Genomic DNA, 26,743 nt, shown 5'->3' on the forward strand with positions numbered 1-26,743 from the left:
GTGAGCAGAGGCGTGGCCCGCTCACTGGCACGTAAAATGACGCACAGTGACGTTGGGTGGGCGTCCCGACATCGCCGTGCGTCATTTAGATTTCCAGTTCCGCGGGCGGCAGCCGACTCAGCTACACGCCCACCAAACTGTCAAAGGCCTATTAAGGCCTGTTAAAAACTAATTTAAGCAATTAAATGAGCTGCCCGTCCAATCTTAAGGTTGGCGGGCAGGTGAAGAGCCCAGGCGGCCTACGCATTCTTCACAAAATGTGGATGAGGTTTCATGAAATATTTTAAAATTCAATGAAAATTTTAAAAATAATTCTTTGACATGTCCCAGCTCATGTGACAGTGTCACATGAGGGGACATGTTTTAAAAGTTTTTAATTACTTTATTTCAGTTTTTAAATATCAAACTGATCTCTGAGGCACAGAGGTGCCTCAGGGAGATTTCTGTGCTCTTTTGCGCGCATGCACAGAAGAGCGCTGGCCCTGACTCAGGAAATCCCCCTCCGCCCACACAGGGAGTGCTCAGCACTTCTGCACGAGCATGCGCACAAAAGAGCGCACATCTCCCTGAGGCTAGGTGCAGCCTCAAAGAGATCGCCTGGACTTTGAAAAATATTAAAAATAGAAAAAAAAATCCCTTACATGTCCCCTCATGTGACAATATCACATGAGTTGGGACATGTTCATAATTTACAGAATAACTTTATTAAAATTTTTAAAACCCTGCACGAAACCTCATCCCGTCGCTGGATGAGGTTTCATGTTGTATCTATTTGCCGCCGGGGCTCCTGGCCTGCCCGCCAACCTTAAGTTTGGACGGTCAGGTCCTTCAATTGGTTAAATTATCCTGTCAATGGTCTCAATTGGCCATTGACAGGTCGGCGGGCCTGCAGCTGATTTTGCTGCGCCCCCGCCTTGCTGAAAATTTAAATGGAGTGGGATGACGTTGGGAGTTCCGCCCAACATCATCCCGTGTCATTTTACCCATTGGCGAGTGGGCCCCGCCCCCTGCTCGCCAACGGCAAAATTCTGCCCAGAATCAATCAATCATCAATCAATATCAGTCACCAATGAAGAATAATACTGGGTGAGAGGGGGAAGGCAGCAGAATGTCAGCGTACTCTTGGCAGGAGATACAATTCGGCGGGGGGTGTGGGTGGAGGATCTGCTGAATTTCTATTGCATATCCTCTGGCAGAAATTATGCTTCAGGGAAAGAGGAGAGTGGACACCTTCGCCCCATATATACGGTAAATTTGAAGTTGTATCTGCTACTGAATATGGACATACTTCCAACTTCTTTGTGTCCTGATTTTCGGTGCAATGAAGATGCTCTAGGGAAAGTGAGATTTGGTATTCTTGCTTCTGTCCTGATGAGTACAAGATGAAAAACTTTGACAGCATGTCTCTTTTTCTCAGCAATACTCAAGTTCTGTAGTACTAAATGACTAAAAGTGAAACTTTTAGTTCTGTTGAAGGGTCATGAGGACTCGTAACGTCAACTCTTTTCTTCTCCGCCGATGCTGCCAGACCTGCTGAGTTTTTCCAGGTAATTCTGTTTTTGTTTTGGATTTCCAGCATCCGCAGTAGTTTTTTGTTTTTATAAAAGTGAAACTTGTTCGTTCACTTTAAGCAGCAATGAAAGTGATGTTAGATTTAAGGGATATGACTATACATGATGGGTATCATAAAAATATTTGATAAATCTGTTGATCCAATAATTTTCCGTGCTGTAGTATCCGTTACAAATATCCAGCAACATATCACAGAATCATAGAATAGTTCCAGAAGGAGGCTATTCAGCACCTGGTGTCCGTGCCAAATATTTTTGTTTGTCTTGTTAACCGGGAACTGTAAGTATTTTTCTCCTAAGTGGGTATTTTCTACTTTCAATATATTACTAATGCATGGATCTACTCAAAATCACAAGAGGCATAAGGAACAAAATAGACATAGCAAGAGAAAGTACACGAAGGCTAGAGAAATGAAGGCAGAAGGAAGGAGGCAGAAAGAAAGAATATATACAGCAAGACAGAGCGGAGAAATTAGAAAGTGGGAGACATGCAAAGTGATAGCCTAAGTTTTATTTTTATTTTGACTTTGAACAACACCATCGAGGAATTCAGGCAAGGTTTAAATTGCAAGAACAAAGTTTATAATGTTTTATCAATGTTATTTGTGCCTTCAGACATTACATATCCTTGAACTAATTTGTGGCTACAGTTATATTCAATGCCCTGCTCTTTCTGCTTTTGCATTTGGCAGCTGTCCCAGCAGACAGTCAGGAACTGCAGGAACACTTGGTTGAAACAGGAGTTTGAAGTGTTATTTTGAAGCGGTTTACACTAGATTTTATTTCCCATGATGTTACCCTGTACATTTTGTGTCACAGAAAACAATGTAGTATACATTATTGCACTTGAATAATTATATATGTGTACATACCTTGTGAGAGAACCAGAAAATGTGCCTGCATCCCTGCTTTGTAATGCTCTCCATTTTCACAATCTAATAGCCATATGCCAGGTTTTGATGAACGCATTTCAATGGTTTTGAAGGCACCTATGTTTTCAGTGCAAGTGTTTGATTAGAAGAAGTAGGATATCTGATGAGTTTAGAAATACACAATTCCTTGAAAGCTGTGTCGTAGAAATAATTCTGTTCTCATTTTTATTATCAGTTTATTATACTACTATAATATGAATCAATAGAGGCAAAATAATAGAAATCTAAAAGAAGTGTAAAAGCAAAATGCTGCAGATGCTGGGAATCTGAAATAAAAACAGAAAATGCTAGAAAAACTCAGCAAGTCTGGCAGCATCCGTGGAGTGAAAGACAGGGTTAACGTTCGAGTCCACACGGACTTGAAACATTGGGCTGAATTTTCCCCCCGTCGGGGGGGAAGTTGATGGGCGGGTGCGTACAGGCGTGTTTCCGATCGGAGGCGTGGCACCATTTTACGTGGGCGGGCCAATTAAGGCCCACCCAGCGTGACGTCTGCACAGAAGAAAAAAATCTGAGTGTGCCTCAGGGAGATTGGCTGCACGTGTAAAAAAGTTAAAAATAGAAAAATAAAATTTCCCTTACATGTCCCCTCATGTGACACTGTCACATGAGTTGGGACATGTCCATAATTTTTACAAAATCTTTATTAAAATTTTTTAAAGCCTACATGAAACCTCATCCCACCCGTGGATGAGGTTTCATGTTCTTTCTAGTTCCCGCCGGGGCTCCTGGCCTGTCCTCAATTGGCCATTGACAGGTCGGCGGGCCCGGAGCTGGTTTTGCTGAGCCTCCGCCTTCCTGAAAATTTAAATCGGGCGCGGTGATGTCGGGAGTTCCCCCGACGTCACCACGCGTCATTTTACATGTTGGCGAACGGGCCCCGCCCCCGCTCGTAAAATTCTGCCCACTAACTCTGTTTCTCTCTCCACGGATGCTGCCAGACCTGCTGAGGTTTTCCAGCATTTTCTATATCTAAAAGAAGTTTACTTGTTTGCAGCACAGAAATGATTAAATTCTCTTAGTTCTTTAATGGTGTTATTCCATGTAGAGTGAGGTAGCACATACACTTTTTCCCTTACCTGGATATAAATTGTAAATGCCCAGGCGATGTTCGCTCTCCCTCCTTTCAATGAATGTCTGGCCATGGAAACGTACGGAATGCACATCCCCTGAGCTTCCCATGTTAATCAAATACCATCGCACCAGTTCTTTTTCATATATCACTAGACCCCTTAAAGAGGCATTGACAAATCCATTTATAGCTGAAAAAACAAATTGATTATTTACCAAGAAAAAAATTGTGGAAATATCACTGGGTATATTGAAAGGAGTAATCCCTTCACAAAACTGTCTCTAATGGGAAAAATAATTAGCTTTCCTGACATGTTACTTGAATTAAAATAGCTACTGATTATAGGTTCAAGTTGTCAACCTTTCAGGATTGTCCTGGCATCTCCGGGAATGAAAGGTTAATCTACCGGACAATGCTGCAAACAGCACACAAGAAAGATCATAGGGGGATTAGATAAATTGTGCAATTTTTCAATCCTTTAAACACTTCTGTTTATTTTATTTTTAAATAATGGAGATAGGTTTAAAACGCTGTTTGGCTGAATGAAGTGGTTGGAGGCGACAGGCCACATGATGAGACCTCCAGGATATGTTCAACTAGAGTTAGCAACCTATTGTGGGGCAGAAATTCCAGTGCCAGTATTACTCCCACAGAAATAAATAATCTGAATATAGGACTATAGTGCCTGAAGAAATGTCTCAACTCAGGAAGGCAATGAGGCTTGTGGTGGTGGTGAGGGTGCAGGTCAACAGGTATTTCTGGGTACTGTGGAGTCCACTTATTCACTTTATTTGGTAACAGAAGGATGAATCTAACAGAAAAAAAAGGAAATAACTAGAAGAAATGCCTTCAACAAAAACATAGCTTGGGATTCAATTACAAAGTTTGCTATTTGTTATCACTCCTGATTTTCTGGAAAAAGTGGCAGCTGTACCACTGTGGTTATTGAAAGAGTTTTAAAGTTAAGGGCATTTTAATAATGGGAAAGGAATAATTACCATGAAACGTATTGCGCTGTATAAGACTGGAATCATTCTTGTTCATCTCACAGGGCTCCTTACAAAGTTGGTCCTTGTTGTCATTCAGGTACCAACTTTTAGTTTCATCGAAAGTGTTGAAGAACAAAACAAACTCGCGAGCGTCGTTGGGAATTTCATTAATGTTGTTTAGTGTTCCGTTCTGACAGATCAACAAAGGCCCAATCAAACCGGAGTTAATATCCTTCACCTATAAGGAAAGAAGCAATACTTTAAACATTTGCAAAGTGAAAATATGCTTAGATTCTCCTCTGTCATTTTGTCTGTAGAACACTTACATAGTCCACGCTGGAATAATAGACCCAGGCCTTGCAGACTGAGTCAGTGGTTCTTGGTGCAGAACGAGGTGGCACATTCCACACATAAGTGTATGTGCTTTCTGGGAGAACAGCATCATCTGATCTAAACCAATCAGTGGAGAAATCTTCATATCCCACTCCTTCAGATGATTTTTCATATGACACTCCATGTGCATGAATGGAGTATGGCCTTGAAGCAAAGTTTCTGAATATAACCTGATGAATAAATACGGGTTTTAGAAGATTATTAATGCACACTTTGTTTACAAAGTCAATGCTGCATTAAATAAGTTTCATATATATTTTTACCTCATCCCCTTATTCTATGCACCTGATCCTAAAGCATTGACAGTTTGAAAATGCCTGTGAACAGATATCAAAGGTCAGCCCATTTTGAGTCACCTTCAAATTTTATCCCTAAGGGAACATGGACCTCCATTCTGATGCTGGGAATGATGATCATTCCAAATGTTTATTATTAAGAATGCATTGTGCAGGATTATAATAATTAGTGCAATCAAAGCAGGAAATAAGCTTAAATATAGTGCTGTTATGGAGGTGTGTTGATGTCAAATATTACATTTTAGTTTCATTTGCTGGACTCACATATGGAACTTTTTAAAAGGCAGTTTCAACTGTTGAAACAAAGACACTGACTTGAGATGGCTGCCAGAGGTCTTCTGACCATTCTGCAACTGCCAGTTGGTTAAGCTTCTGGAAGCTTCCAAAGTGGATTACAAATGGACAGACCTAGGCAACCCTCCTGGGGGACTTCATAACTGATAATGTCAAGGATTACTCCAAGACCATAAAAAACCATAAGCCCAGGCTTCTTGACTCCGAGTCTGGTCCAGTAACCAAAGGCAGCTACTAAAAACTGGTTATGCACAATGAAGTGCTAAAATCAACTATTAGCCTCTTTTGTCTTTCATTGGGTTTGACCATCTGGTGCAATCTTCATCATTACCATGAGCAGACTGTTAATTGCCTTCCATCGTGGATCAATCGACACTCATCATGTGTCTGAAATTGCCTACTACATTTTGAAATACTTTTAAGAAAGACGCAGATTGTTTTCTAGGAAATCACACCAGCAGCAGAGCAGAAAGCTGCTTGCCTCTTCTCTTTCTCACTCACAACTAAGTTTGGACCCTATTTGCCTTATTTTGGACTGAGGGCAGCAAACAGTGACTATTCTACCAGAAGACTACAAATTCCACAGCAGCGTTTCCAGGAGGAGAACCAAGGACTACAGCTTCAAAAACTGCTTCAGCTGTGGACAACAGGACTTATAACCAGCAAACTCTCTAATTATTTGTCTTTTCTTGTTGAATCTTAATTAGGCCAAAAGTTAGCCTCCTTCACTTTGTAACTCATATTTTTGCATGCTTGTGTGTGTGTATGTGTGTGCACATGTCTGTGTTGCAACAGCTGGCAAATGTTTTTACCTTTAAAATTTTTTTCTAGTATCTTTACCTGGGTGCATTTTTAGCACAATAAAAACTGACCCCTTATTTGTTCAAATTCAAGAAAATCTATCTGTTTGAGTTACGTATGCATTAGAAGCAGGAGAAGGCCTTTCGGTCCATCAAGCCTGCTCCATCATTCAATAAGATCACGGCTTTTCTGATTGTGGCCTCAACGCCACATTTCGCCTACCCATGATAACCTTTGACTCCCCTGTTAGTCAAGAGTCTATCAACCTCTGCCTTAAAATTACTCAATAACCCTGCCTCCATTGGTCTCTGGGGAATAGAGTTCCAAAGATCCATGACCCTCTGAGAGAAAGAAAAAATGTCTTAAATGGGAGACCCCTTATTTTTAAATTGTGTCCCCTAGTTCTAGTCTCTCCCACAAGGGGAAACATCCTTTCAGCATCCACCCTGTCAAGTCCCCTCAGGATCTTATATGTTTCAATAAGATCACCTCTCAATCTTCTAAACTGCAATGGATACAGGCCCAGCCTGTCCATCCTTTCCTCATACAATAACAGCTCCATCCCAGGTATCAGTCACTTAAACCTTCTCTGAACTGCTTCTAATACATTTATATCATTTCTCAAATAAAGAGATGAAACTGTACACAGTACTCCAGATGTGGTCTCACCAAAACCCTGTACAACTGTAGCAAAACATCCCTACTTTTATATTGCATTCCCCTTGCAATAAACAACAACATTCTATTTGCCTTTCTAATCACTTGCTGTACCTGCATACTAACATTTTGTGATTCATGTACCAGGACATCCAGATTCCTCTGTACTTCAGAGTTCTGTGATCACACTTCATTTAAGTAGTATGCTGCTTTTCTATTCCTCCTGCCAAAGTAGACAAGTTCACATTTTCTCACATTATGCTCCACCTGAGAATTTTTTGCCCACTCACATAACCTATCTATGTCCCTTTGAGGCTCCTTGTGTCTTCTTCACAACTTACTTTCCTACCTACCTTTGTGTCATCAACAGATTTAGCAACCATACATTCAGTCCTTTCATTGGCATCAATTGTAAATAGCTGAGGCCCCAGCACTGATCCCTGTGGCAGTCCACTTGTCACATCTTACCAACCCGAAAATGATGCATGTATGCCTTCTCTCAATTTCCTGTTAGCTAACCAATCCTCTATCCATCCTAATATGTTATCCCCTACACCATGAACTCTTCTTTTGTGTAGTAATCTTTGTCAACTGCCTCTAGAAATCTAAGTATAGCACATCCACAGGTTCCCCTTTATCAATGTTGCATATTACTTCCTCAAAGAACTCTAATTAATTTGTCAGATATGATTTCCTTTTCACAAAAACCATGTTCACTCTGCCTGATTGCATTGAGATTTTCTAAGTGCCCCGCTATAACCTCTTTAATAAATTCCAGAAATTTACCTTCAACAGATGTTAAGCTAACTGGTTTGTAGTTTCCTGCTTTCTGTCTCCCTCCTTTCTTGAATTGAGGAGTCACATCACTATTTTCTAATCTGAAGCAACCTTTCCAAAAAAATGCAAAGTCCGCTTGGCCTTTGCGCCTGCCTGTCAATCATTAGGTTGAACGGGCAGTGAAAAATTCAGGACAATTGATAACCTAATGGCCTTAAAAGGCCTTTTAATTGTCGGAGGATGTGCTGCTGGCTGCAGCGCGCGCCTGGTGACCGAACTATCGCACAACTACATGTTGACGTCAGCACGCTCGAGAATCTAGGGAATTTTGCAAAATTAAACCAGTGCATCTACATTGCAATAAGTACATAAACAATTAAGTACATTTACTGAATTGGAACATTCATCCTTTTAAATTTCAAAACTTCTTACAATCAAACAAGAAGTGGGGAAAAGTCCTTCCATCCATCTTTACCTGGTCATAACAATACTTTATCGTATCTCTCAGGAACGTTTCAAAGTGCTGCATGATATATATGACTTACTGGATGTGCACTAACTATGGTTCTGTAGGTGCATACAGCATGGAATGAGGTAAGTTGGTTGAGGATTGTTGGACATGATACTGAGTGCAACTTCTGACTCTTTTCTGAATAGTGATGTGACATTCTTCATATGAGTTGAATGGGCAAATGGAACTTCAGGTTAATATGCCATCCAATTTCTCAGTAATACATAGGCTGTCTTGCTAGACTGTGTGCTAAAGTCTTGGGGCAGAATTTTGCCCTTGGCATGCAGGATCGGCGGGGGCAGTCAGGAAGCTGACCGCCACCTGTGATCGACAGCACAATGTGATTTCACGCTGGCGGGCCTCCAGCGTGATATGCGAGTGGCAGCGCTGAGCGCTGCCTGTGCGGGTGGGGGGAGGACGACGAGCAGGCCTAGCGCGCACTTTGCGCATGCATGCGAAAGAGTGCTGAATAGTCTCTCTGAGAAACGGAGCTGCCTCAGGGAGATGAAGAATATATTGAAAAAAATGATTAAACAACAGATAAATGGATAAAACATGTCCCCTCATGTGACTCTGTTCTGTCACGAGCAGGGGCATGTTTTTAATTAAAAATTAAAGTTTTTATTTGATTATTATTTGCTTTTGGAAACCTCACCCCTCCCGTGGTTGAGGTTTCCAAAAAAAGGCAAAGGCCACTTGGCCTTTGCGCCCTTGCCCATCAATCGTTAGGTTGGACGGACAGTGAAAAATTCAGGATAATTGATAACCAATGGCCTTAATAGACCTTTTAATTGTCGGAGGATGCGCTGCCGGCTTCAGCGCGCGCCTGCTGACCGAACTATCGCACGACCAAACGTTGACGTTGGCACGCTCGGCTGATGTCAATGTGCGTCATTTCACGCTCGGTCGGGTCGGGCACGCGCCCGCCCGCCAAGCTAAAAATTCTGTCCTTGGAGTGAGGCTTGAACTTACGATCCTTTGATACAGAGGCGAGTCATTGAGTCAAAGTGACATTTGAATGAACAATGTACTGTTTAAAATTAACTTGGAAGCAGAATCCTACTAATTTGTATATGTTATATATTGTGTTTGAGGTAATGTAAACTTTGATTTGAATATTACAGTATACCTTGATGACATCATTAACTTCGGCTCTGATGACAGGTCCAAGTATTCCCAAGTGGTTGTATCTTTCTCCATTTTCGTAGGGTTTTGTAAATAAAGCATCTGTATATCTCCGAAAAATGACTTTTTTATACAGTGTATTTCTTTGCTCTGCTGAACTTCTAACATCTCTGATAACAAATTTGGAAGATATTATATGTGGAATAGATTCCCATTAAGTTTAATATGTCAGGACACACATGGAAATCGTATATAAGCTGTACTGACAATCATGACTGTATATATCTGTATATATCATTGGTAACAATGATCCTTCAAGATATAAAATATATTATGTGCATGAAATTTTACACAATATTTAAGTGATCATTAATTACAAAATTCAGCTAAATATCGACATATTTCAAGGTTTGATACTTTAGGGTTATCTGGCATTTATACATTTTTCTGCAATGGGCCTTTGAATTAATGGTAACATTCCTGCCCCTGGTGAAGGGCTCAAACCTCACTCCAGACAGCTACAGTGAATGCAGGCTAGAATATGATGTCTTAATACAGTGTTGATATCTAGCAGGGCACTTGTGTCTGGAAGGAGTAACCCAGTGGGAAGTCTCTCTCCCATAAGGGTTGGGTTCAGGCACCAGTCCAGACAGCCCTGGTGAGCAGAGACTGGAACGCTGGCTTGGAATACTGGATTTACTCCTCGTGGGATATTTGTGGCTGATGGATGTAGGTTGCTCCCTGCCCCTTCACCACCCCCTCCAGCATTGTATGGGTAGATGGAATTCTTTACCTTGGCTGCGGCCCGCATTGGGAAAGCCATTCCAAAGATAAAAAGCAGAAGGAATACAGGGGCCAACAACTTCAACTCACTGCTAGTGAGCCTAGTGGTTCAAGATTCTTATGGGTAAGAGATGAATAAAGGCTTGCCGCAGGGCAGAGAACAATGGACAGGAACCTTTAAACACATGTATCAATTTTTATCTATGCTACGTATTGATATTAATAATTTTTGCAATAGATCTAAAAATGCCAATAAAGATTGGTACCATCAATACACTGTCTCTGAGGTGATAGTCAAGGCATCAAGACCTATATACCATTATACTTTAATTTTCTGTTTAACATGAAATATGATTTGCCTGTACTATCTATTATGAGACAGTATAAAAATTCTACGGCCTGGATTTTCCCTGAGTCAGGATGACTCGGGAACCCTTTAAAAATGACAAATTCCCAACCCCATTCCTGGCTGACTGAGTTTTGGGAATGCCTTTAAAGGATACGGGCTGGTTCCGGTCAAAAGCTTGCACCTGGCACTTTCAACCTGGGTGGCTCTAATGTGGAGTTAGGCATGTGCTACTTATCTGCAATTTTCATGGACTTGGGCCAGATTTTTACAGAGTCGTGGTTCATGGCCCCTCAGGGGAGTCGTGAACCGTAGTCTGCATGAGGGGGCTTTTAAAAGGCAAGTTCAAAAGGTCCTTCCTCATGCCCCTGTGCCAAGTTCTGCCCTTCCACCCATTCCATGTGGCCCAAAAGCCAGCCTCATTTTTAAAAAATTCATTAATGGGATGTGGGCATCGCTGGCTTGGTCAGCATTTATTGCCCATCCCTAATTGCCCTTGAAAAGGTGGTGGTGAGCTGCCTTCTTGAACTGCTGCAGTCCCTGTGGTGTAGGTACACCCACAGTGCTGTTAGGGAGGGAGTTCTGGGATTTTGACCCAGCGACAGCGAAGGAACGGTGATATATTCCCAAATCAGGATGGTGAGTGGCTTGGAGGGGAACTTCCTGGTGGTGGTATTCCCATGTATCTGCTGCCCTTATCCTTCTAGATGGTATTTGTCGTAGGTTTGGACGGTGCTGTCTAATGAGCCTTGGTGAGTTCCTGCAGTGCATCTTGTAGATGGTACACACTGCTGCTACTGTGCGTCAGAGGTGGAGGGAGTGAATGTTTGTGGATGGGATGCCAAGTAAGCGGCTGCTTTGTCCTGGATGGTGTCAAGCTTCCCAAGTGTTGCTGGAGCTGCACTCATCCAGACAAGTGGAGAGTATTCTATCACACTCCTGACTTGTGCCTTGTAGATGGTGTACTGGCTTTTGGGAATCAGGAGGTGAGTTACTCGCCATAGGATTCCTAGCCTCTGACCTGCTCTTGTAGTCACAGTATTTATATGGCTGGCCCAGTTCAGTTTCTGGTCAATGGTAACACCCAGGATATTAATAGTAGAGGATTCAGCGATGGTAATGTTGTTGAATGTCAAGATTTTGCCTTTTTGAGGTGGTCATTGCCTGGCACAGATGTTACTTGCCACTTGTCAGCCCAGATATTGTCCAGATCTTACTGCTTTTGGACATGGACTGCTTCAGTATCTGAGGAGTCGAGAACGGTGCTGAACATTGTGCAATCATCAACGAATATCCCCACTTCTGACCTTAGATTGTAAGGAAGGCCATTGACAAAGCAGCTGAAAATTTTTGGGCCTAGGACATATATATAGAAAACTTAGTGCCAATGAGTAGTGCCTGTGACATCAGTCTGCTTTATTTGATGCGTCTTCAGTTAAGGAAATTGGGAAAATAGTTTCATGTTGTTAGTTTAATTTTAATGTAAAAATCTCAGACCGAGAAATTTCTGGTTCGGGTTGCGGGGAGGGGCTCGGTGGGGAACAATATTCCCTTGAATTTGCACTGCTAAATAATTGGGAATGTGCCACCAGTGAACAAACAGGCTATGCGCACAAGCAATGCTCCCCTTAAGATGCATGCATGCTCAGCTACATGCCAAATTTAAAGGACCGTGCTGTGCAACAAGCCGGCCACGCACTGCAAACTGAACAGGAACGTTGGTGGGGAAGAGGGGTCAAGAATTCTAGGTGGGACCTGGTTACAATGGAATTAAAATATAAAAGGCCTTAGTGGAAACTCTCATTGGCTAAGTGGGCATGGATCTGACTAAAGCCCTGAAGAGAGTGTAAACTTTTGCTATGGAAAAGTAATCAATCCCAGAAGGGATTAACACTTGCTGCGTTGAGATCAGGAGACTGGAAGCGGATACTTGTTTTATCTAGCCCTTTCATCCATTGGAGCAGTATAGTGCTCATCCAATATTTTAGCTGGCATCTTGGCTTGACTGAAACACCTTGCAGGCATAGTGCACTCATTCCGGCCATGCAAATGACTACACTTCAAAGTATTTAATTGGTGCTTTTGGACATCCGGAGGTTATGAAAGGCACAATATTAAATGCAAGTCTCTCTTTCCTTTATGGAAATAGTCTTGCATTTACAATGAACAGTTAAAGGTTTGATTGCAATGCATTTGTGCGGACAACTCAAACTGATAGGAATTTCAGGCTTCAGAGTTCAATGGAGAACAAACTGTGCTCAACTGTAATACGCTGTGCCCCATAAAAGATAATGCAAAGAGAATTTACAAATATACTGATAAATAATCTATCAACAGCAGTGCTAAGTGGTGCATAGGAATGGTGTTTTGTGAGCTTTTGCTTCCAGTTTAATTTAATTAATTTTCTTTTCTTCCTAAGGGAGAGAGAGAGAGAGTCATGCAAACAGTTGGTTTTTGGATTGGAGGAAGATTTATAGTGGGGCTCCCCAGGGTCAGAATGTGGACAACTGCTTTTCTTGATCTATACTAATGAGCTAGACTTGGACACATAGAGCGCAATTTCAAAATTGTGGATGACACAAAACTTTGAAGTCTGGGGCCGTAACTTCCGAGCTTCCCAGCAACGGATTTGTTGGGCGGGGGGGGGGGTATCCCAAAGTTGCTCTGGGAAATCCCTCTTGGAACATTACAGGTAAGGGTTTGCATGGCAATTGCCCAGAAGTGCTAACTTCCTCTGGGAAATTGCCCTCCACTGAGAACTATCCAAAAATGTGATTTAAATCACAAACTTTGGATAGTTCCAACAGGGTTATACCAATAGCCACCCAGAAAGAGTTAGAAGAATTAAAACCTCTTCTAACTTCTGGATAACTATGGTAAAGGCGCAGGCGAAACCCCCCACGGGACTCCCCATGCAATCCAGACCCCCCCCCCACAGGACCCTTGCACACCCTGATCCTCCCCCAGGGGAATCCCCCCACACCCCTGTCCCCAGACCAATCAACACTTGAAGGTATTCCCCACCCCACTCCCAATGCCCCCATGGGATTCCCCCCCCCCCCCCCCACCCAACCTGCACTGGCCTCTTCACTCCCTCCGTGGGCCTGACTCTCAACCACCCCACTTCCCCAACCTGAACCTGGCCCTGCCCCACTCGACCTCCGACACCCTACCCAGCACACCCGACCTCCAACCACCCTCCATGCCCCCAAGTTCTGACCCCATCCCCCGCAAGGTCCGAACCCAACCCCACGCCCCCTGATCTCCTTCCCCAACCCCCATCCCACCAACCCCATCCCCCCACTCCAACCTCTGACCCCCTCTCCTCTCCCACCTGACCTCTGACTTCCCACCACTCCATCCTGACCTCCGACTCCCCCCACCCCACCCCGACCTCTGACAGCCCCCACCCCGTCCCAACCTCTAACACCCAACCTCCGATTCCCGCCACCCCCCCCCATTCTCCAAATCCTATCCACTTACCTTAGACACTTACTTTCTCTTTGGTCTGTTAATTTTAATGGGACCTTTAACTTGACTGGTTTGCAGCAGCTACTGCCGTAAAAAAGGGCACATGTCCTCCTTCAATTTGACAGAGCTGGACTTTGATGCTGGGCCTCAGGGACAAACTGTGCTGCCTGAATCTAGCCTGGCCTGAGTCGGAAGGTCGGGTGAGACAGGCATGGAAGAAAATCCCCGAAGGTAATTGGGCACAGAGTGACAATCCGATGCTGATTGCCACTCCAAGGAAGTTATGACCCATTGTGTGAGGAGGATAATGAGAGACTTTAAGAGGACATAAACAGGCTGGCAGAATGGGCAGACATGTGCCAAATGAAATTTAATGCAAAGAAATGTGTAGTGATACATTTTGGTAGGGAGAATGAGGAGAGGCAATACAAAATAAAGTGTGCAATTCTAAAGGGGATACAGGAACAGAGGGAGCCGGGGATATACGTATACAAATCATTGAATGTGGCGGAGCAGGTTGAGAAAATGTCTGAAAAGGGATATGGGATGCCGGACTTTATGAATAGAGACAGAGAACAAAACCAAGCAAGTTATGATGAATCATATAAAAATAAACACTGATTAAGCCTCAGCTGAAGCTTTAGGATGCAGAAAAGAATTACGTGAATGGTTCCATAAATGAGAAACTTCAGTTACTGGATAGATTGGAGAAGCTGGGGTTGTTCTTCTTGAGGAGAAGTTTGAGAGGAAACTTGATAGAGGTGTTCCAATTCATGAGGAGAGTCAACAGGGCAGATTGGGAGAAATTGTTCATGGTGGCACAGGGGTCAAGAACCAGAGGACAGTGATTTAAGTGAATGACAAAATAACCAACTTTTATATCCAGTGAGTGGTTAGGATCTGGAATACACTGCCTGAAAGTGTGATAGAGGCAGATTCAATCGTGGCTTTTAAAAGGGAATTGGATAAGCACCTGAAGAGAAAAAAATTGCAGTGTTATGGGGAAAGCATAGAGGATTGGGATTAGATCAGTTGCTCTTGCAGAGAGTTGGCAGGGGCACAACAAGCTGTGCTGTAACCATTCTATGATTCTATGATAAAACACTTTAAACAAAAATCCAAAATGGCAAAAAATTCTATACTTACATGGTGTTTCTGGAATAATCCCAAACTATTTCTTCTGCAGCAATAAAGTAGTGCCTCACATTCCCATTGTGGCTCCGTAAATAATGCTCGACAATCATTTCTGGATCCCGGGATATATCTGAATGAGTTCGTCTGTCATGATTATAAGGGTTTATAGAATCAAACTTTGTCTCCCCTTCATCTAGTTTTCTACTAGCTTCAGGAAGGTCTACATCCACATTTGCGATATATTCATCATAATCAAGTGTAACACCATTGTTACGTTTTGGAATTCCAACTATAAGAGAGTTTGAGCTGTCATCTTGATAAATTACAGAATGTTTAGGCTTAGATCTTCTTGATGACGTATGATTTTTGCCTAAAGTAATATGCATTCTCTGTTTAATACCACGTCTGAATCCTCTTGGAGACATTTGTTCCTGCAATAATTTTCTGTGTTTCAGCATAACTTCAACTGCTGCCCGCCTTCCAACACTTTCTACAGTTTTGAATTGTTTTGTAGAATTGTTTTGTGTTGTGAGCTTTATGTATCTTCTCAAATGTTTTAGCTTTGAAACACTAAAACCCTTTTTCTCCACTTCGTATGACAAATAGCGTTCTTCAGGTTTTAGAGGCGCTCCCTGAAATCGAACCATATGGTTACCTGTTGAATGCTTTAAGTAAATAAATACCTTTTCAGAATTTTCTCTGCTCTCCATTCCTGATCCTTTGGAGGTATTTGTGAAGTTTTCCATAACCTCACCAGACAACTGATTGAATGAATTACCCTGCTCATTATCAGCTGTCACTTTATTTTTGCTGTTATTATTTGTACTGGGGTTAGTTTGATTTTGTTCATAACCGACTGAAAAATGAGTTGCTTGTGAAGAGGCTGCTGTGCTCTCTCTTGACAAAGTAGCTGGATGTTTTGTTTTTCTGCCTGAACCATTTAATACTGTGACTGTTTCACTAAAGGCATTGGTGCTTGTCATCTCATCTAGGACACAATCTTCACCCAAACAATGCTGGGTGGCATTTGCCTGTTGGGTGAAGTTGGAGCTGTGTTGAAGCTCAATTGTCTGATTTTGTGCCAGTAACAATGTTTCATCAATCAATCCTAACTCCACACTAGTTCCTGTTTTGACTGCCCTTCCTTTTTCTTTGTAGGTTTTCTGTCTGTCACCCATTTCACTGCCAGTATGTGTTTCTCCAACTTTGTCACCTTCTATTATAATGAAAGCTTCAGCTTTGCCATTTTGACTATTTGTTTCTGCACTTTTTTCTTGTGAGACTAAATCAGATTCCTCTTCTCTGTTGCCTTCAATAATGTTGACAAGGCTGATATTCTCTGCAGTTACGTGAAAATTACTTCGGTTTAGTGCTGATACAGGAATCTTAGCTAAATTCCTTTTGTTCTTCCCAATGAGATTAACTACAGTATCGGTGTCATTCCCATTAAATAGGAAGTTGGTATCTTTGGCAGCAGACCTTAGCGCAGAATTTTGACATACACTACTGTCACACTTTGCTTTATAATCTTGTCCAGAAATCTCCATGTTAATATCTCCCTCCATCATATCTGGTGTATTTTGCTTTAAATGAGTATCTGTGGATGTGAAATTCAGCTCATGTGAGTCAGATAACATTTCATTTATTTGTGCCATCTCACTGATTACTTCTTTTAATGGCTCATCAGTTTTACTTTCACTTAATTTGTCAGGTTGTTCAAGTTCATCTTCAGCCGAAGCAAACTCCAAGTCATCTGATATCCTTTTGTTCAGTAAACCGATCAGTTTATTTGCATCGATGGATGTTTTATTCTGAGTTCCACTGATATTTGAATGCAATTTGCTGCCTTGCTCCTTGGATATATTAACGTTGAGTTCTCGTGAATCATTAGGTTCACCTTCAATAAATTGTAAAATATCTTCTGCCTCTTCTACTTCCTGTGGTATTTGGAATGATCGCAATCCAAGTTCTTTCAGCATTTCAAGCATCTCGGCATCAATATCTTCCTCCACGGATTCCTCAGTCGCCTCTACCAACACTTTATTTGATTCAGGTTGAATCCTAAAGTAAACTAGTGGGCCTGAACTGGCTTCATCCCCACACTGATAAACTTTAATTCTTATCCTCATACCATAGGTCACCTGACGGGAACTTAAAGTTCCAAGAAGCCATTCACCTACAAAACAATGCACAATATCAGAGGAGTAGCAGAAACCAAACTGCCTCATCACAGTAACTACAAACTAATAGCAGTAAAACAATGTACAGTATCATAGTAACAGCATTAAAAAGACAAGTACAATGGTCAGGAAGAGAGGACAATCAAACTGCTTGATTTGAACTGCATCAATGTTTGGACAGTGGGAATCATTAAAGCAGCACTAAACATGGATGAATGGTCAACCAGTGTTTTCTACTATTATACCCTTTTTCATTCACCAACATTTTTGATAAAATCATCAAACATATGATTCAAAGTAACTGACTCCTAATATGTCCCCTGTTGGAACCTAGAAGGATTCCGTGGCATTTAAAGTGAGGGCAGTAGTGATGGGTGTAAGGTCTTTTTCACTACAGACCCCACCACTTTTACAGAGTGTGTTAATAAAATTGAGGTGGACTGCTCTCTAACTCTGCCCTGCATCACTCCTGCAGCTGCTTTTGTACTTCTCTGTTCATGCTTTTGTTACCTCTGAACTTCAATTCTTCAAAACTCTTGCAGCTGGCCAAACCCTGTCCTCCACTAAGTCCTGCCTGCCCATCACTACTATATTTGCTGATCCACACTGGACCCATGTCCCTCACAAAGTTTAAATCCCTCATCCTCAACTTTAAATCCATCCATGGCCTTGCACCACTTCACCTTACATCTACTGTTGCATGCTTTGGCCTTCTGATTTTAGCCTTCTTTTCACCCCAATGCTGTTGCAATTATCTCAGATATTCTCTGTGGAATGCTCTCCCTAAACCTCTCTGTGTCTCTACTTCTCTCACATTCAAGATCCTTCTTAAAAACCACCTTTTTTGACCAGGCATTCAGTCACTTCTCCAGACTATACCAATAATGCTTATTTGCCCCTCCCCCACCCCCAATTGTTGAGGCAGCCCATTAAATTGCACTTCCTGTGTTCGATTAAGACAGGAATGCAAAAGTAGTGATTATTTTGTTTATTTTTGAAGCATTTTTGTTGTCTTAATTCCTTTTGAGGCTAACAAAAAAAAGATATGCTGACGAGTGGTGCTGTTTTAATGTTAAATATAATGAATTACTCTGTGGTCATAGGTTGGTTGTTTGCTTTCCATTTTTTCAATTATAAATGATCTGGTGAAAGACACTTTGTGAGAATGGATGTTTCTTTCTAATATTTTGGAGAATATTGTGTTATTTTGTAAAAAAAGGCTGGTGTATGTGTGCGATTTAATTAAGCTGGGCAGAGTTTGATAGGAGTCAGGTTGTCTGGGGGTTTGGAAACATGAAAAGAATAAAGGTGTTAAGTTTGAGGTACAAGTAAATAGGTTAGATCTAACATCTGCATTTTTAGATAAGTTACGAGATTTTTTCAATAGCAAAGGGGAATCAGAGGTGACAAGAAAATGTTTGCATCTTGCAGGAGTTCACAGGTAAACAAGTAGTGGGGATATGATATTTTATTGACCCAAAAGCAAAGACAAGATGGAAACATGAAAAATTTTATATTTGGAAGGGTGCGATTTTCAAAGGGGTGTGAGAACAATGGAAATGAGATGAAAGGGGGGAAAATGGTATATTAGAGTTATCGTGGGTAGCTTTTGAGGTGGAGGTGGCTGTATAGCTGTTTATCTAGAAATGGCTGGAGATAGCTGGAGCACTGGGCTGAGAGAGGATGCAGTTTGAATCACCCGTCCAGTCAAGCTAGAAAAGTCTTGGGCTGCAGCAGGCAGTTCTTATTCTGAAGTGGATTCCACCGCAGAGTGGAAGAGGGTAAAGGTCATGTGGGATGCCTTTATTGAAGCTACAGAAGCTTGCCTTGCGTAATATTACTGGATTTTTTTTATAGCTAACACCGATTTGGGACAGTTGCCTGGAAAGTGTTTATTTGTGGGTTTGACCAAGTAGAGTTTTGGGGGAATGTTTTGTAAGACTAACCTTAATTGTGTAACTGTGATCTTGTGTGCTGAAGTTTTCTTTTATCTTTGTTGAATAAAACTTATATTTTTAATTTTTTTTAAACCCAAAAGTGTCACTGGTCCTCTTGCTGCTGAGATCAGTACGTCTTCTTCTCATTAGCAGAATACACGAAAAAAAAGGCTGCGGCCAAGCGTCCCTCTGGGATTTGGTTTGCGCAGCAATTAACACTGGCTGTGGTCATAACAACTCTGTACAGGATACGGTAGAAATGAACATACTCACCCAGACTGTCCATCTGCATGGTTAGAGTTTCACCCATTAGAGGGAAGAGGTGTATCACATCTTCATTTGTTTTTCTGTGTTTGAAGGTATGTCCATGGAAGTAAACTGCCTGCATGTGATCTTGGGCACCAATGCTCGAAACATGCCAGTATGTGACAACTCCTTCACATAACGGTATAGACTCTTTGCTTTCATACACAAGACCATTTATTGCTGAAAACATCCAAAAAGAATTGTTTAAACGTTAGAACAGTGCTTCCCAAACTTTTTCCTGGTGTGGTCCCATTTTAATGCCTCAGTCTTTGTAGGATCCCAAAGTGAAAGTTTCGGGAGGCTGGGGTGGGTGCGGTACAAAAGCTGTGAGGAAGGTGGAAGGGGGGGGTTTGGAATTGCTGCAAGGGGTGGGGGGGGAGGGGGGGAGGTGAAGGCTTCAGCTGTAGTGGCGGTGAAGCTTGAGTTGCTGAGAGGAGAGCGGGGGCAGCTTTAGTTCTTTACCAGGGTTGGGGGTGGGCTGAAAATAGGAGTTAAACGATCTAAGGGTTGATGAAAAGGCAGAGTTTCTCCAAAAGCAACAAACACCTAACCTTTTCACAGGCTTTTTTCGCAGCAGGAATCAGGCCTCAGAGAGCAGTCCACTAGGCCATGCTGTCCATTAGAAAAATAATGCAAAAATTTAAAGGGGCCTCGCAGCTGCCAGAAGTCAGTCTGAGCTCCGCAGCAACCATTGCTGCTTTGGAAGTCACGAGCCCAAAATCATGCCTTGTGACCCCACTGGGGTCGCAACCCACAGTTTGGGAAGTCCTGCAGTCGAATATAGATGCAAATGTTAATATGTGGTTATAATTACTGTTTTATGAAAGAAAGCTTGAAGCATAATAGTGTAAAATGCTCAGTCCTTATGGGACTGGGTTGGGTCATGGGTTGCCGCAGTGTTTTTCTGGATCTTGAATTTGAATCCATTCCACAATAATGGCAGGGGTGTCTTATTCCTCTGAATTCTCTTCGTAACAGCCCTCAGAATTCTTGTAGAAATAAGTTGGTCAAATATAAGATCAAAGAAGAAGAAAAACTGTATTTGTCCATTAAAAGGTGGACTTTGAAGATTGGAATTGTGTCACGTTGATGATGCCTGGATAAAAGTAGCTCTAATGTTCATCTGGCCAATGCTATTTATACTCATGCTTGGGAAAGCTTGATGTTGCCATGGATAATAGCTGCCAACAACAAAAAAAGATATAATCTGTCACTGACATCTGGACACAATGTGTCACTGTAAAGGCCTGGTCATTTTTTAGAGAAACACTGAGACCCAAAATAAATGTTTTTGTTGCTTCTTTAAGGGGAAGGAAGCATAAATAAGACAAAATGTAGAGAGGTAGCTGTTCATCATAGATGATGATAATGATCTTGTCAGGAATTCCTGATGTTTTAAGAAACTCCAAGTGCATCAACTACAGTGAGAGCCCAAAGAGTTGATTGATTTCAAACAGCAGTGAAAGTGATTTCAATTACTCTGAAAGTACTCTGGAATTGCACAACTCTGGGAAACCATGGCAGGGAAGTGTAATAGGATCAGATGGATCCACTTACACACCAGCAACCAGAATCAGCTCAATTGCATGCCCGCTGAAGTTGGCTGAGTGCAACTCCTGTGTAATATGAGAGTACTGTACTTGGGTGAAGGGAAATGAAAATGTTAGGTGCTGCCTTTAAGAGTGATTGGTTTTGCTGTACATTTTAACACACTATTGACTTTGTTGATAATTGCTCTACGTTGGTTGTGCATGTTGAATATCGAGTGACACGTGACACTTTATGGATCCGGAAACCAGTTACAGATCTAATCACCTAGGAATTTTAAATAACCTCTTAACTTGAAGAGCAAGGAAAACCAGAGCACCTCTACTCACTGTACATGATGTTTGATTCGTAAAATTCAGGGTCTGTGGGATCAACAAGGGAAGGATCCTGGCATGACTGAATATTCTCATCAATATACCAGCTTTGGTTCTCATCAAATGCTGCAAATATGACGTGTTGCTCTTCATCCACTCTTATCTAAATCAAATAGAATGAAATGCCAGAATATCTTCAGAGATTCTAATATGACAATTTTGGCTGGATTTTCCTCTTGGGCGGCTCAATGATGAAAGAAGGTCAGAGTGAGACTTCTGCATTTCAACCTTACCCCACTGTGACTCTGACTTATTTTCCTAGGTGAGAGTCTTCATCAAAGAGTGACAAGTCAGGGAAAAAACACCAGTGTGACATTCTCCTGCAGTAAGAGGAGGGGGAGGAGGCACCATTACAGGAGCAGAGCGCCTAAAGAGTCTTTTTCTTAGAAACTTTGGTCAAGCTCTGCATGAGCTGAGCAACATAAAGAAAGAGGGGCATTAAAAAAGAGGAATGGGTCTCACTACTAAGACCTTACCCACCACCCTCTTCAGTAGTGATGATGCTACTGTCTCAGGGTGTGCTGTCAATAATCCCCTGATGGCAGAAGCAGTAGTAGGAAGGAAATTTGAGTGGAAACCTGTCCCTGTACCACATGTCCCCCAACCCCCATGCATCTTTTAACACCTCTCTGTCTCCATAATTAAATCTATCTTTTTTGCAGAAATGCAGTCTACGCTCATGAAATCTATTTCCATTTGGTTGAGGAAGGAGGGATGGCCAGATCTGCAGTGGGGGTAAGGACACAGATGTGATGTCAGCCTCCCCTGCCCAAATTTCCTTTATTTTCCAAAATTGGATTCTATAGCAGAGGAAAATCCAACATTTTATCACTTAAGTAGCAGTATTTTCATAACAAAAGATAAGGAGGCCAAAAATCTGTGGCACATCTAATGCAATTCCACTCCCCTGCCCCCTCCACCCCTGGCCCCGCCACCCCCCAACAAAAGCATTGCAGGAGTGCCATCGCACAGCTACAGATTAGGCCCAGGCTGGAAATGCCAAATCACACTAGCACAAGATAGCTTGTGACTGGGCAACAAGACTCCCAGACGGTGTTAACTCGTTCCCAGCCTAGTGTCACACTGGTGAACTATATGCCAATTGAAAGACAGCATATTGTCCAATTTCCTTTTGCTGTGCATGGCCCTTTAAGAATGTCGAGTGGCCGTACATGCGAGCACCAGGGTGCCTGTGCGTGGCCTGTGCAACTTCGAAGGAGTATTGATGCTGTCTGCCAAATAGTGAATGTGGGGCTCACCTAAGTGATGTAGGGCTGGGACTTGTTCTGCAGCTTTGAAGGTGTTTGGAATTTTTGAAAATTTTTCAGTCCCCTTATATAGAGGACAGAATGGGCCCCAATTGAAGTGGGCAACCGCCACTTATATTGGACAGGGCAGATCTTGCTCTGACCCTACTTTGTCAGTGTCATCTTGAAAATCACAACTGGGCACATTTGATACTTACGCCAGGATTTTGGGCCTTTTTTTTTAAGTTTCTTCAAGAATGCCATAAACCTTTTGTTTTGGACATTATTAAATTGCACAGAAAATAGGAAAATACATCCAATTTTGAAAACAATGGCTCAGAGAATAAGTTAATTGCCTTGTATGATACTGAAGCATACAGATCAGCAAGGTGTCAGCTCAGCGTTGGAAAGTGTGTCAGTGTGCACGGACACACAGCAACACAAGCTAAGAACAAGATCGGGTTGGCTGTGGGAGGATCAGCCTTAGCTGTGATATCTTCCACAATTGTATAGCCCGTGGACCTTGTTATAGTTTATATATTGGCTAGGGGGAGCTAATGTACAGTTGCTAACACAGAATTGTCTCCCCGTTTCGGTTACTACCTTCTACCTTCTGGAGTGAAAAATCAGCAAATGTCAATAAAATTAAGACCTTTCAGGGTGCAAGTGTAAAACTTAAAGTAGGTTAATCTTGAACAATATTTATTACTATTACTCATTATTTTTAAATGGAGATAAACTGCACATATCATGATAACATTTAGTCATTAATGCACTCAACAAGTCATAAGATGGCCCTCATTGATAATGCCTTTACTTTTATCTCATGCACAACAACCGACTGAATGTGTCTAATACTCTTAGGGCAAAATCTTTCCCTCGTTGGGCGGGCACGGCAGGCGGGTCCGGGAGTGGCCGTGAAACCGACCACAGGCACCCTGGTGCTCGCATGTATGGCCACTCGACATTTTTAAAGGGCCATGTACAGCAAAAGGAAATTGGACAATATGCTGTCTTTCAATTGGCATATAGTTCACCAGTGTGGCACTAGGTTGGGAACGAGTTAACACCATCTGGGAGTATTGTTGCCCAATTAACGGCCAGCCAGCATGATACATGTGCTGGGAGTCTCAGCGCTGGCGGGGTGGGGGTGGGAGGAGCGCATGCACGGGGGAGCACGCACTGACAGCCCCCTGAAGGCACAGAGCTGCCTCAGGGAGCTGACGGATTTTAAATACAAAAATAAACTTTCAACGTATGAGATAAACATGTCCCCACATGTGACTCAGTCACATGAATAGGGTCATGTGGAAAAGGATGTTAAAATTTTTATTCAATAAGCGCTGGAAACCTCATCCTGCCTGTGGATGAGGTTTCGTTACAAGTGCAAAGGCCGCCTGGCCTACATGCCTGCCTGCCAACCAAATGGTTGAGCGGACAGCAAAAAATGCAGCTTAATAAATTACCTAGGGGCCTTAATAGGCCTCTTAATTGTCGGCAGGCGCGCTGCCGACACTAGCGCACGTCCGCCAACCAAAAGATCGTGAGAGTGCGCGATGATGTCGGGACGCTCGCCTGATGTCATCGCGCAACATTTCACTCCTGTTCGGGTCGGGTGTGTGCCCACCTGCGGGACAAAAAATTCTGCCCTTAGAAAATGTTTCTCTGCCATTTTCTAATCTTTATTTGAATGCACATGAAGAGCAATGCTTTGATCCTCAATGACATAAATGTTTCCGAAACAGTACCCTACAATCCTACTTGAGGCAAACTTCATTAACCTTGCCCATGTTTGAGCAGCTGTTTTACTTCGTGCTTCCCTTTTTTTAAACAGCATACAGTGTGTGTCATCTGCTTTGTAACTATATCCCCTGACAGCAACCAGAATGATTTACTTTTGAATCTGACGTGGGCATTTACTCAACTGAGGCAATCTTGTCCTAATTAGAATCAGTTATCGGCTATTGCCTGCCAACGCTGAGGCACTGAGGGACTGGCGGACAGCGCGAAGTGCCAGGAGTTTGCACAGATGATGAAGAGGTCTCTCGGGGTGATGCCTTTTTTTTCTTTATTCTTTCATGGGATGTGGGCATCACTGGCAAGGCTGGCATATTTGCCAATCCCTGATTGTACTTCAGAGGGCAATTAAGAGTCAACCACATTGCTATGGGTCTGGAGCCATATGTAGGTAAGGACGGCAGATTTCCTTCCCTAAAAGGCATTAGTGAACCAGATGGGTTTTTATGACAATCAATGATAGTCTCATGGTCACCATTACTGAGATTGGTTTTCAATTCCAGATTTATTAGCTGAATTTAAATTCCACCAGCTGCTGTGGTGGGATTTGAACCCAGGCCACAATGATGCTGTTGAAATCCAACGTTGTGGTCTTCTCAATCTGCCAGGCCACAGAAACCTTCTCATCCCTGTAATCCCAAAGTCTAAGGGCCTCAGTGAGTGTTGCAAAATTCAGGATTTCTTGTCCCTCCCATTTAAATACAGTCAAACCCCAGGACAATGGTGTTAGTCTTACTCATACTCCTAATTCTTGAATTCTTGTGTTACCAAACCCTAAGACTCCTCCAGTTCCACTGAAGCTCAGGTTCCCTCTCTGCACTTTGCTGTAATTAAAGACTTCAGCCCTACCAAACTCCAGAGCACCTCCTCAGACTCCCAAAGACTGTTACCTTTGTAAATCAGTAGCCCTGATAATGATAGAGCACCACTCATTAGAAAAAATCAAATACTATCATTTACTATGAACAATGCCACAACAAATCAGATAGCATACATAAAATAAATGATGGTTTTCCAATGGTTAACAGATTAATGCTACTTTACTTGCAAATTCCTGAAATCCAGTGATAGGCCCTTGCAGATTAAAAGGGGTCCAAAAAGTCCTGAAGCAATGTCCCGTGTGATATCCACAGCACTATGGTATAGTTTTGTCAGGCACCTGGGGTCCTGGGATGTTGGTCCAACATCTTCAGAAATCTTCCAAGTGTAAATGTAGGTTTGATCAGGATCAACCTGTTTCGTGGAATCTGCAAGGTTAATACCAAACATTATCTGGTCATTGTTCACTTGGACCAGGGCAGATAGAGATAACAGTCCTGCCTCCCGCCAGTACAGAATACATGGTGCTCATGAACTATTTGACTATTTCATCGATATAATTAATTCTATAATCATTCAGAAATGTTTTCAGCTCCTTTTATATCTTTTTTCGGGACCATTTCCTCTCACCCTATCTCCAGGTGAGCTGAGCTTGTGGGTCCAACGATGTTATGCCTATTAAAACTCTGATTGTGTCTTAGGCTGCCTTAGAAATGGGGTCTAATCGAAAAGTTGACAGGGAAATGCAACTGGACTCTGCACAGGCCCACACTCAAAAAGACACAAACAGGAATGCTATTCTGCTTTCATATTTAAAAGCTTTACAAGGCAAATTCATTTTTTGCCATTGATTATTCTTGGTAGAATCTCAGTATCAATTGCTTTCCCAGTGTACAATACAATTTGATGTACGGTTCTCCCTTAAGGATATTTCACTGTGCAAATGCTTACAAGCTACACAGAGAGAACAAAAATATCACCTGATGTTAACTAGTTTGTTAACCCAAATGAAGAACCAAATTGTTTTCCAAAGTATGTAATGAAGAAGGTACAAATCATAATTCATAAACTTCATTTGTATTGGGTCAGTACAGTACAGTAGGCAGTACATCCCTTTCAGCAGGGACACGTGTTTGATTTCAGCCCAGATGAAGTTTCTTAATTTTGCTGGCTATTAGAGAACTATGTAAAATAAGCTTAGGAAGTCTCGACCCAGTTCCCAGTGGTCATTGCCTGCAGCACACATCTGCGAATTGGCAATCTTAATGAGAAAGGCCACAAGGGTAAATGATGTTAAAAATAGAAAATAGTCACACTAGCACAGTGGAGATATTCTTCTGTGGCTATAGTTGCATTGTAGAGGAGTAGCAGAGTTTTACTTTC

The 26,743-nt window shown here is 42.2% G+C and overlaps 1 protein-coding gene across 1 annotated transcript in view; it reads right to left on the minus strand.

Annotated features, from left to right (window-relative positions):
* Positions 1 to 26,743, minus strand: part of f5 (coagulation factor V) — a 119,118-nt gene that overhangs the window by 41,765 nt on the left and 50,610 nt on the right. The window contains exons 10-18 of the mRNA XM_078559700.1: positions 25,586 to 25,788; positions 21,453 to 21,600; positions 19,543 to 19,755; positions 15,165 to 17,328; positions 9,423 to 9,588; positions 4,891 to 5,127; positions 4,574 to 4,802; positions 3,583 to 3,765; positions 2,444 to 2,560 (exon numbers count right to left, since the gene is read on the minus strand). Coding sequence (XP_078415826.1) covers positions 2,444 to 2,560; positions 3,583 to 3,765; positions 4,574 to 4,802; positions 4,891 to 5,127; positions 9,423 to 9,588; positions 15,165 to 17,328; positions 19,543 to 19,755; positions 21,453 to 21,600; positions 25,586 to 25,788 — 3,660 coding nt within the window. The remainder of the gene's footprint in view (positions 1 to 2,443; positions 2,561 to 3,582; positions 3,766 to 4,573; positions 4,803 to 4,890; positions 5,128 to 9,422; positions 9,589 to 15,164; positions 17,329 to 19,542; positions 19,756 to 21,452; positions 21,601 to 25,585; positions 25,789 to 26,743) is intronic.

This window comes from Cetorhinus maximus, chromosome 16 (assembly GCF_964194155.1).
Source record: "Cetorhinus maximus chromosome 16, sCetMax3.hap1.1, whole genome shotgun sequence".
NCBI lineage: Eukaryota > Metazoa > Chordata > Chondrichthyes > Lamniformes > Cetorhinidae > Cetorhinus > Cetorhinus maximus.